The sequence below is a fragment of the Daldinia vernicosa genome (assembly GCF_022497035.1).
Source record: "Daldinia vernicosa strain CBS 139.73 unplaced genomic scaffold F5Y00scaffold_7, whole genome shotgun sequence".
Classification (NCBI taxonomy): Eukaryota; Fungi; Ascomycota; class Sordariomycetes; order Xylariales; family Hypoxylaceae; genus Daldinia; species Daldinia vernicosa.
In genome coordinates this window covers 641,238-651,341 of record NW_025953923.1, presented here as the reverse complement: position 1 = coordinate 651,341, position 10,104 = coordinate 641,238, and the positions used below count along the sequence as shown (strand labels likewise).

At 47.2% G+C, this 10,104-nt stretch overlaps 5 protein-coding genes across 5 annotated transcripts in view; 2 read left to right on the top strand and 3 right to left on the bottom strand.

Annotated features, from left to right (window-relative positions):
• The window catches only part of F5Y00DRAFT_193998 (HAD-like protein), a 1,251-nt gene extending 1,151 nt beyond the window's left edge, over nt 1-100 (top strand). The window contains exon 2 of the mRNA XM_048005228.1: nt 69-100. The gene's annotated coding sequence lies outside the window, so the exon portion shown is untranslated. The remainder of the gene's footprint in view (nt 1-68) is intronic.
• A 364-nt stretch (nt 101-464) lies between these two features.
• Nucleotides 465-2,528, top strand: F5Y00DRAFT_193942 (uncharacterized protein). The gene is made up of 5 exons (XM_048005224.1): nt 465-824; nt 963-1,231; nt 1,351-1,545; nt 1,690-1,842; nt 1,921-2,528. Exons 1-5 carry the CDS (start codon nt 628-630, stop codon nt 2,130-2,132), a joined length of 1,026 nt encoding a protein of 341 aa, XP_047868297.1. The 5' UTR covers nt 465-627; the 3' UTR covers nt 2,133-2,528.
• A 396-nt stretch (nt 2,529-2,924) lies between these two features.
• Nucleotides 2,925-4,789, bottom strand: F5Y00DRAFT_251335 (Serine/threonine-protein phosphatase 2B catalytic subunit; the record flags this gene model as incomplete). Its single annotated transcript, XM_048009815.1, has 3 exons — nt 2,925-3,842; nt 3,913-4,502; nt 4,603-4,789. The coding sequence occupies 3 exons, from the start codon at nt 4,787-4,789 to the stop codon at nt 2,925-2,927; spliced, it is 1,695 nt and encodes a 564-aa protein (XP_047868296.1).
• A 1,143-nt stretch (nt 4,790-5,932) lies between these two features.
• F5Y00DRAFT_251334 (short chain dehydrogenase) lies at nt 5,933-7,223 on the bottom strand (the record flags this gene model as incomplete). The annotated part of the gene is made up of 5 exons (XM_048009814.1): nt 5,933-6,047; nt 6,104-6,236; nt 6,297-6,680; nt 6,742-6,828; nt 7,073-7,223. 5 exons carry the CDS (start codon nt 7,221-7,223, stop codon nt 5,933-5,935), a joined length of 870 nt encoding a protein of 289 aa, XP_047868295.1.
• Nucleotides 7,224-7,802: 579 nt separating this feature from the next.
• F5Y00DRAFT_193846 (Trimethyllysine dioxygenase) lies at nt 7,803-10,008 on the bottom strand. The gene is made up of 10 exons (XM_048005223.1): nt 9,876-10,008; nt 9,663-9,818; nt 9,582-9,599; nt 9,462-9,528; nt 9,343-9,403; nt 9,194-9,281; nt 9,023-9,140; nt 8,347-8,965; nt 8,226-8,297; nt 7,803-8,160 (listed from the first exon to the last, which is right to left on the bottom strand). Exons 1-10 carry the CDS (start codon nt 9,920-9,922, stop codon nt 8,081-8,083), a joined length of 1,326 nt encoding a protein of 441 aa, XP_047868294.1. The 5' UTR covers nt 9,923-10,008; the 3' UTR covers nt 7,803-8,080.
• Between the last annotated feature and the right edge of the window lie 96 nt (nt 10,009-10,104).

The window sequence follows — 10,104 nt, the reverse complement described above, 5'->3', positions numbered from 1 at the left end:
TATAGAGTAGATAGAGTAGATAGAGTAGATAGAGTAGATAGAGTAGATAGAGTAGATAGAGTAGATAGAGTAGATAGAGTAGATAGAGTAGATAGAGTAGATAGATACCTAAGTAAGTAGATAAATATTTATTATATCGAACAAGCCACTACGCTAGGTAATGCTACTAATTCCCACAGATGGGAAGGGTTCGCTACGTATTAACCCGCCAAGCGAGCCAGTTCCCATTGTGGGGTCACATAACAGCAATCGAGATAGTGCTAGTTATACTCCAAGACATAGACGTAAAGATCTAGGTTAACCTCAACCTGCATCTCAACCGTGGAACCTATCCGAGTGCGGGGAGATGAATGACCTACGATCGGCATCATGTCTTTTCCCGACGCGACACGACATAGAAAAGGTGCTAAGATAAAAGGAGGGGGATAGCATCTTTTCGTCATGATACGCTTATTGTTGCTAACTATTCTACCATGAATAGAACACATTTATTCTGTATACAGAACGTATTATGAGGTTAAAATTTTACTGATCTATCTATTATAGTACCTACCTAATCTACAATAGAGGGCATTTATTCAAAACCCCAAAGACTCATTTGACTTATACACATAGGTACACACAACCATGGCCCCGCCCGTCTCCGGATACAAGCTCAACAACAACGGGATCCCGAACTTCGAGGACCTCCCCCTACGGCCGACAGACCCGCACTACTCGGCATGGGGTTTATACGGCGAAAAAGACGAGCTGGGAACACTCAATCGACTAACAGACGAGCGGGTAGCCGCCGCAGCCAAGGATGAGATCAAAACTGGTCGCAGGTACGCATGACCAGTCCAGTCCAGTCCAGTCACTATCCTATCCTATCCAACTCTCCCCCATCCCGCTCCTACAAGCCCGACTAGCACGTACCTACCTACCTAACCTACCCAAACTGACCCATACATACCCCCCTCTAGGATCTCCCTAAACTGGCCCCTCGACGCGCAGCCCCAACAATCATTCTTCTCGCGCCACGTATTCACGCAATCCCTCATCCGCAAGTCCCCCCGCGTCGTCAACGACGACGTCTGGACCTTCAACTCCCAGGTCTCGACGCAGTGGGACGGCCTGCGACACTACGCCTACCAGCGCGAGGAGCGCTTCTACAATGGCGTGACTATGGAGGATATACACGGTGTCAATGATGAGGACGGCGGGAAAAAGACTACGGTTAATGGGATACATGGTGCGTTTAATTTCTGAAGAAGAAGGGGAAGAGGGGGAGGAAGGAAGCCGGTATATATATATATATATATATGTGCGCGTATGTGTGGTGGCATGATGAGCTGACAAGCCAACCAACAGCGTGGGCGGAACAGGGTATCGTAGGCCGCGGCGTCTTAGTCGATTACCACAGCTGGCGGCTCGCGCAGCCTGCTGCTGACCTTAAGCCCTACGACCCATTTAAAAGCGATGCGATCCCGCTCGAGCATCTGCAGGCGTGTCTAGCTGCGCAAAAGACTGAGGTTAAATTCGGTGACATCTTATTCATCCGCTCAGGCACGCATTTTCCCCCTTTCCTTTCCTTCCTACCCTACCCTGTCCCATTCTAACATAGCCCCCCTCGCTTCCACCTCTAGCCCCTTAAACTTATTTCAGATGTTTGCCCAGCCCAGACAGCATACTAACAACAAACACCCATAGGCTTCACAGCAACCTACCCCCAGAAAACCGACGCCGAGCTCAGCGCCTACCGAGCCGTGGTCCCTCACCACTTCGGCGGCGTCGAACGGTCGGAAGCCATGCTGCGCTGGATCTGGGAGCACTTCTCGGCCGTGGCAGGGGACCAGCCTTCTTGTACGTAGCCCCCGATTCCTAACCATCTTCCAACCCTTCTCCCCTCCCTCTTACCACTAACGTCCATCCTATCTATAGTCGAGAGTTGGCCCGCGCCCCCCGACTCCCCGCACATCCTGCACGAAGTCCTTCTTTCTGGCTGGGGGTGTCCGATCGGCGAATTATTCGACCTAGAAAAGCTCGCCGCATACTGCGAGGCGCAGAAGCGCTGGTCCTTCTTCGTCGTCAGCGAGCCGTGTAACGTCCCTGGCGGCGTTGCCAGTCCACCCAATATACTCGCTATTTTTTAGGTTATGTGATCAATGTTTATATATTTGAGTGAATTTGGAATTAGACGGTTTTGTATATGAGATAATGGAAGATTCTACCGCCGTCGGAGGAGAGTGAGAGGACAGTCAAAAGGATGAATGGATACCTAGCTTCGCTTCAGCCACATTATCCACTAACCACCTAAGGATGGGCTATCAAGCTGTTGATGTAGGGACGAAAACGAGACTGGCTTGGGAGTCGAAGAATCCAGGAATTATATCTCGTCGGTATTACGATTAGCCGTTCAATACGCCAAGTATTTGTCTAATTCAGTAACCACATGTCTAAGTGCTTTAATATGATGTTAAATCGGTTCTACGGATAACAGTAGATCAGGGTCAGGTATTCGTAGGCCTGGTACTGTCCTAGGGCTCTAGCACAGTCCTAAGGTTTTCATTAACTCGCCAAGTATCGTAAGACATCCCCTTCCCAACACCGCGTTCGTCTCAATTCTGCGTCAGTCACATGAAACTGTATCGTCCAGCTTGTCTTATTAGGGCCCCTTGAATCCTCAGTATTGTGCTATTAGAGCAATAATCCAGGCAAGGCTTCACTAGTATCGTTCGAAGAATTACCGAAAACACTGCCTTAATAGGATGTTCTAATCTGCTAAGCCAAGATATGCATCAAGCACAATCACTATAAATGCGAACATTGAGTTGATGTTCACCCACTATCTCAACGATTAGCTGATATACATTCGCACTGGATCATCGCTTGCGATCCCTGCTTGATGGTAAGCGGATGCTGATTAAATGACAACAAGTCAGTACTTACGTGCTCAACCTCCTGGAAAGGGTTTGTAGTTTCTTATCATTGTCAGCCTCCCGGGAGGCTCTCTCTAATGCCTGCTGTCGTTCCTCTTCCTGGTGCTTCTGAACTTCCTCATGACTAGGTGGCAACCTCTCGTTCTGGAGATCGACTTTCCTAGCATCCTCGAAGGTATTAATGGCGTTCTTGATTCCTTCTGCGCCAAGCATGAGTGTACCCGCAGGTAGTCGTCCACCGGATACGGTCTTGAGTTCCGTAACGCTCTCGGACTCCTCCCGAAGTACCTGGAAAACTCGTGATAGTCGACCAATGGCCAAGATTTTGTTCTTAATGGCCCGTCTCTTGTACTCAATCGAATCCGGGTCTGATAAAGGACCGCCGAGCGGAGGCGACTGCGGGCCAGGAGACGACGATAGAGGTGTTTCCTCTTTAAGCTCCTCCTCTGAGCAGGTATGTAGGATGGCGATTAGCATATCGGTAATTTTCTCACCAACAAACGGTAAAGACCAAGTGAATACGTCCATAAAGTTAGGAAGCCAATACGGATGCGGTGTGCAATTGAACTGCCGAATATTCATAACATTGTTCTCGTATTTCAATACCGCCGCCTTGTTGTTATAAACGTCGAGGTAGTTGGGCGCGGAGAATATGGTCATAACGCTTGGGAACCCGGTAGTTCTAGTCTTACGGTACATACGATAACCAGCGTCTTGAGCCTCGTGTGCTCGAATTATGGAGAGCAGGTTGTTCTTCTCTAAGAAGGCGCATGCCGCAGGGTAGGAGAAAAAATACGAACAACCGCGCACATGATTGTGCATGAAGTATTCGCTGGTCTTCTCCTGACCGAAATCCTCTAGGGGATCAGCCCATAGGATATCGCACATCAATCCTTGGGTAGGCGGTTCCCGGAAGCGGTCAATCTATCTCAGGTCAGCAACGGGCCATATCTTACACTAGGGATAAGGCTGAAGGAAATATTCGAGGACCTACATTTCTCAGATCATCCAACGTATGCAGCTCGGGGCTGAGCCCTCCGTGGATGCAGAGGAATTGTTTATTCATTACAGCAGCAAGCGGAAGAGAGCAGAATGACTCCATACAAGCTTCGTAGATAGCCTCGGAGTACTTGTGCTTGCATTCAAGCTTGAAGGTGAAGTAGTCGGTCAAATGGCGACACTCGTGGTTCCCGCGTAGCAACCAAAGAGTCTTTGGGTAATGTATCTTCAAGCACCACAAGTATAGAACACACTCGATACTGAAATAGCCTCGATCGACATAATCGCCAAGGAAGAGATACCTGGTCTCAGCCGGGTCGCCACCGACTTCGAAAAGCTTCATCAGATCGTAGTATTGGCCGTGAACGTCACCGCAGACTGTTATAGGGGCATCCATCTCCAATAGGTTGGGCTCGCTGCGTAGGAGCTCAGTACCAGTCTTGATGATCCATAAGGCTTGCTCGTCGGTCAATCGGCCTTCGCGATAAAAGTGCTGCTTCAAAAAAGTAATGTTGGGTTTCGTATGGGTATCATCCTCGAAAAACTGTTCGTCGGTAGGCTTGAATGTGGCGGGCGCTTGAACATCTAGATAGCCAGTCGGTCAGTCAATCAGCATTGTGTACGAGTGGCGGGGTAGTTCCTAAGATTCCTAAGATTCCTAAGAATTTGGTTTTAAGCAGCCTACCTTTGCAGACCCGTTCCATAGTGCTAACTTGTGTACCATCTTCCATAGTATGGATGCTGAAGTCGATCTCAGGAAGAGGCTTCTTCTCCTGAATAGCGCGAATGGCATTGTCGACCTGAACGTTGCGTTGATCCGGCACTGAACCCGCAGGGGGGGAGAAAGGCGCCTGGCCTTCTCCAGCGTCCATAGTGAAAATGTAGGTGATGAACAACGATGCGCCTTTGACTAGGAAGGTCGGATAGTAACAGCGCTTAACGCAGCAAAAGCGTACAGAGAAATGGGGAATAAAATTAAATCAACTTGGAGATCTATTGGGTCGTTGAAGGTAGTGGATAATGTTGAATGTTGAAGAAGAAGTGGAAAGGAGCACGAGGGCTGAAACTGGAGAATACCTAATAATGAAAATGAAAATGATGAGTTAGCAGGTTAGGCGGCGGAAGGCAGGCAGAATCACAGGATTGGCAAGGCACGAAAACCGATCTAAGTGGGAGGTATCAGGGTGTGTGTGTGTTACTTCTTCGTTACGTGCTGTGTGTGCTACGCTAAAGATTATGTACCTGCTCTTGCACCTCCTGAAAGCTGGAGCTTGCTGTATAATGAATGTATTGGCTAAGTACATGTAAGTCCTATCGTGGTACCTTCTTAATCTGCCTATTGTAGATGGATTGTACAACAAGATGTGAATAATGCGGTGTAATACGCGGTAAGTGGGGTAGGGAGTACAAAAAAGGTACTTTGATTCTAGGCCTTCAGGCTTATGTGACTTCAAATACGCCTCCCCGAAAAAGTGATATGACATAGGAGGTGAAAAAAGCCCAACTTGATGTGGTTGGTTTATGCGATTCTCGGTGTGAATTAAGAATGGATTCTCGTATCCTATCCTATTCCGTACACTAGAGATCTGATAATACATTTTCCGAGCCTGTGCAGATTGGACATTAAGGTTAACTCATCATCCCATGCCCAGGGGTAACAAAGCTTCGATTAGGTGCTCAATGTTCTTATCTATACCACAATACGGATTATAGATGGCGATAAGAGCTTAGCCATACGAGCACCCACCAACTCATTCAATGCGGTTACATAGCAGACGATTTAATCCCAAGTCAAATAAAATAAAATTAAAAATTAAAAATAATAAATAATAAATAATAAAAAAACTTTATTCATAAGGGTATCCTGATAAGCTTCAATAATCTAGACGCCTACCTTCTCTATGAAAAATAACGACGGAGAAACGCCTCTACCACCAAGAGTCCAAGACACTAGCGCTATAGAAGTGCCCATTTATCCTAACCAGAAAAGCTCAACCAAGATATTAATCTTTCGTTTACGGTGCGCAGTAGCCACCGTCAACAATGATGTCAATACCAGTCGTATACGACGAGGCGTCAGAAGCCAGGTATAGATAAGTGCCCTTCAATTCTTCAGGCTCGCCCTCCCGTCTGCAGTCACGGTTAGATGATGAAGTAAGGATGGCGACCAAAAAAAAGGAACTTACCCCATCGGGATCTTGTCCTTGAAGACTTTCTTAGTCTCAGGGGGGATGAAGGCAGAAAGATCCGTCTTGATGTAACCCGGGGAGACTGAGTTGGCACGCGCAAAGCCAACCCACTCAACCGCCAATGACTTGCCTGCGACTATTGTAAGTATGGAGATCGTAAGGTTGCATGACATGGCCAGGCTAAACCTACAGGCATGAGTGATCGCGGCTTTAGACGCGTTGTATACGGTCTGCTGCTGAGGAATATTGACGATGTGACCGCTCATGCTAGCGGTGCTGATGAAACTGCCATAGCTGAAGTTTTCGAGCGGCTGTCCGTCGACAGTAGTGCCCTCTTTCTTTTGCCGCCTCCAGTGCAGCGCGGCAGCTCGTGCGCAAAACAAGGTGCCGTCAATATTTACCTTCAACACTTTCTGCATCGTCTCGAGCGGGCCATCGATGAAGGGACCGTCCTCCCACGCAATACCCGAGTTCGCGACAAAGATATCAAGTCTACCGTTAAACTCGTCGACGATTTCGTCAACGGCGGCCCGGACCGTTTCCCATGTCGATACGTTGACCTGGTAGGCCTTGCCTATTCATCAAAGTTCAGATCAGGTACACCAGAGCCTCAAGGTCCAAGACTATTTACTCACACTTAACCCCATAAGTCTTCTCGACATTGGCGGCCTCCTCTAAGGCCTTCTTGTTGGAGTTGTACCATATCGCAACATCGGCTCCCGCTTCAGCCTAATACAAGTTAGCCTACCACGGTAGAACAAATTGTGAGTACCGTTAGAAGCCTTTCGGTTTTTAACAACGGAGTCTGTGTCTTGCGCTCTATTACTAGGGTCGATTGTAAGGGACGGGGCTCTTATAGATGCGCTGAAATAACAATAACAATGCGCCATTCACTTACTATCCTTTGTTAGTGTACGTTCAATGCTATAGATATATGGACTGCTAAATGAGGGATGTCGTTCATACCAAACGCATGAGCTATTGAGAGACCGATTCCAGCGCCAGCGCCAGAGACGATAGCTGTCTTTCCTTTAAGGGAGAATAGCGGCAAAACTAGATTAGATTTGGGAGGTTCTGTAATGTCATGTTTGAAAGTGCCAGTGTTCATATCAGCCATCTTGACGGTTGAATCTGTATAAGACGGTCTAGAGAATCAGAAAAACGGGAAGGTGTAGTAAACCGAGGATGAATGCCGAGAATTGGTATTCTCTGTTCTAGACAACGGAAGAGAAATGAGAGGAATTTAAATAGCAGGCGACGCACGGCGGGAAAAAAAAACATAGGAATTAATTGTATATAAAAACGTGGTATCCCGCAAACTACAGACCCTATACGATAATCACCGAATTGCGCCGATGTGATGGACCCGGGCCGAAGATGACGTCCAGGTGCAGTAAAGGGTCGCCTGCTAAGATCCATACCCTGCAGACAAACTGCAGAGTAGTAACCGCCTAAAGCGAATTGTGAAAGCTGGTTTGCTAGAACGCCTGACTACTGCAGCTCTTATTCAAGTGGCCATCCAAAGCAGCGTGGGATCGATGCGCCAAATGCAAGCTCATGAAAACTCATGGGCTCGCCTTGCATTAATACATGGAGGGTATAGAGATAAGCGCAAGCTACCTACATAGATATCCAGCTTTTGTTCTATGTATAGAGGGCGTGGACCGCTTTGGTCGTTTCCCCCAGACATTAGGCAATGGGGCAATGAGGGGGGTCACTTGATACCCGCCGGGCATGTTGGAGAAGCTAAGGAATAACGACGTTGATATGCAACTATAACGTAAGAACAAGTTGAGTCAAGTTAACGGATTGCCAAATATGGCAAATAAAATACCTAGCTCTGCGTAAGTACACCGGTGTTACTTGTGTCGTCTCTTAGCCTCCAAAAATCCTAGGTCTGAACCTGACCAGCCAAGGGATATTTCTACCCGAGCATGTTATGCCGAGTATGGCCGGTAGCGCCAGGGATAAAAGTTAGCCTATAATTCGCTTTAGGATCTCGTCCCGTGGGTAATTAGTGTTTCTCCATCTCGAGATAAAATCATCCCGGTTAACTGGGGGAATATTAGTCAGTACTGTATAGCTGTTACGATGCGGACGAAAGAAACATTGGACTTACTATATCCACCGCATATCCTTCGCACTCCAGTAAAGGCGCTTCTACCATGTAAAACCCTCCAGTTATCGAAGACTATAGGTCCGTATTAGTAGGGATTCTAATCAAGATCGTGTAGACTCACTTAGAAGATTGCCTGGCTTAAGCTGAAACCAATACTCAATAGACTCTCTTGTCAAGATGTCGTGCCACTTCCTTGCGGCCCTATACCACTCAGCTGGAGAGTGGTCACTGTCGAAGGGGACGACTCCACGATCGTCGTTGTTCCATCTGACTCGATGTATCTTGCCAGTGCTCTCGTCTACTTCGAGAACAGGATACAGTTTGTCAGGTGCTATGGTGATCCCCTTATTGCCGCTAGCATGCCACGGAAGCTTGACCTTGCTCAGCACCTCAAATGACTTTGGGTCCTCTTTCTTGAGAATATCCGCAACATGGAATCCATCGACAAGTAGAGATTGGCCTCCGAGATTTTCTCCTGGATTGGCTTCGTTGCTAGGGCCGGTGTGGGATAGGAGATGGAACGCTTGCAACCCAGCGGGATCAGTAAAGTAAGTCGTGTCAGTATGAGCTCCTAGTGCTATATTGGTGTAAGCAGTGTCGGCAAGGGCAAGGTCCGGAATGAAGTCGTAAAAGCCACCGTAGTGCGTCTGCCTTATAAAGGCAATCTTCTCCAGGAGCTTTTCAGTTGGTTCTGCTGAGTCAACTGGCACTCCGGTAACAAATGAAAAACCATTGCGTCTCTAAAGATAATCGTAAGTATGGGCCCCTTTTGGCCGGACTTGGTAGAATAAACTTGCAATAAAACCCGTCAAACGGCCGACGGCCTCAGTTTCGTTTGCCGAGAAATCCCCGTATTTCAAAGATGGGGGCCAGCTTCGTGAGCCCTGCGGTCCTTGTGCTCCGAAATACTCTAATCTATAACGTGTTAGTCAGTTATTGGGTTATTTTTCGATTAAGATAAGACGTACTCAATAGGCTCCGGTGCTCTTTTATCGGAGTTCAGGTAGAATTCAAGGAAGTCCCATGGATAGAAACTTTCGTGCGCATCTCCTGACCCTACAAAAATGAGCATGATATTATTTAAGGGAGATTAGATACAACAGTACTTGGCTCTTACACTTTATCTTGACTCCGTCGTGGTCTGCTTTAATTTGAGAGGGCTCGATATCTTCCGGTATCTAAGTACGCATACACATTAGAATGCTTGCAAGTTATACTGAGGAAGACCAAGCATACGTCGAATGTATTGAAATTCCTCTGCATAGTATCCTGGTGAACACAGCTAGCGCATCGGCAATTGTCCCTTAAGAGATGAGTTATATGGTTGTATAGCATCTATCATGAGGGTTTACATACCGTAGCCATATATTCGGTCTTCGCAAGTGTTACCACGATTGACACGCCAATATTTGTAGTTGGACAAAGCCAATTACTTACAGGGAGGACCGTTTCAAGTTGCTAACGGCATTGGGGTATGAGAACTTGAGGTGGCCACTTGAACTTGATACAAGAGGCTTCTCAGAAGTCGTTACCAGTGCTCTGGCTTGCAAGCGGTACAAAGGTGTTAGGCTACGGCGAGTTCCGGCCGCCCAGCTACAAACAAGTATTGTCAGCTTTGAATTATCTCAAGCTAGGAATCTCAACTATAACCTTGTCATCTGTCGACCGCATCTTATAATTCTAAAATTAAAACTCATCTCGCCCTCTAACACAATATTTGCATAGATGAGTGGAGGTATAGGGGTAGGGTGTAACAATTAAACCACTTCTTCGAACTTCGAAGTTTAAGATGATTGAAATGGGGGCTATCGTAGTGGAGGCCGTGATAACTGAAACCAACCTATTACCTATAACCTATTAACTACCTAACCTAGTAGAT

Bases quoted from the DNA above. Each gene is read 5' to 3' on its own strand.
- F5Y00DRAFT_193942 (XM_048005224.1), top strand. From the start codon at position 628: ATGGCCCCGCCCGTCTCCGGATACAAGCTCAACAACAACGGGATCCCG. The intron at 825-962 runs GTACGCATGACC...ACCCCCCTCTAG, and splicing joins GAGATCAAAACTGGTCGCAG to GATCTCCCTAAACTGGCCCC. The intron at 1,843-1,920 runs GTACGTAGCCCC...TCCTATCTATAG, and splicing joins GGCAGGGGACCAGCCTTCTT to TCGAGAGTTGGCCCGCGCCC.
- F5Y00DRAFT_193846 (XM_048005223.1), bottom strand. From the start codon at position 9,922: ATGAGTTTTAATTTTAGAATTATAAGATGCGGTCGACAGATGACAAG. The intron at 9,404-9,461 runs GTATGCTTGGTC...ATGCGTACTTAG, and splicing joins GGAATTTCAATACATTCGAC to ATACCGGAAGATATCGAGCC. The intron at 9,282-9,342 runs GTAAGAGCCAAG...TCATTTTTGTAG, and splicing joins CGACGGAGTCAAGATAAAGT to GGTCAGGAGATGCGCACGAA.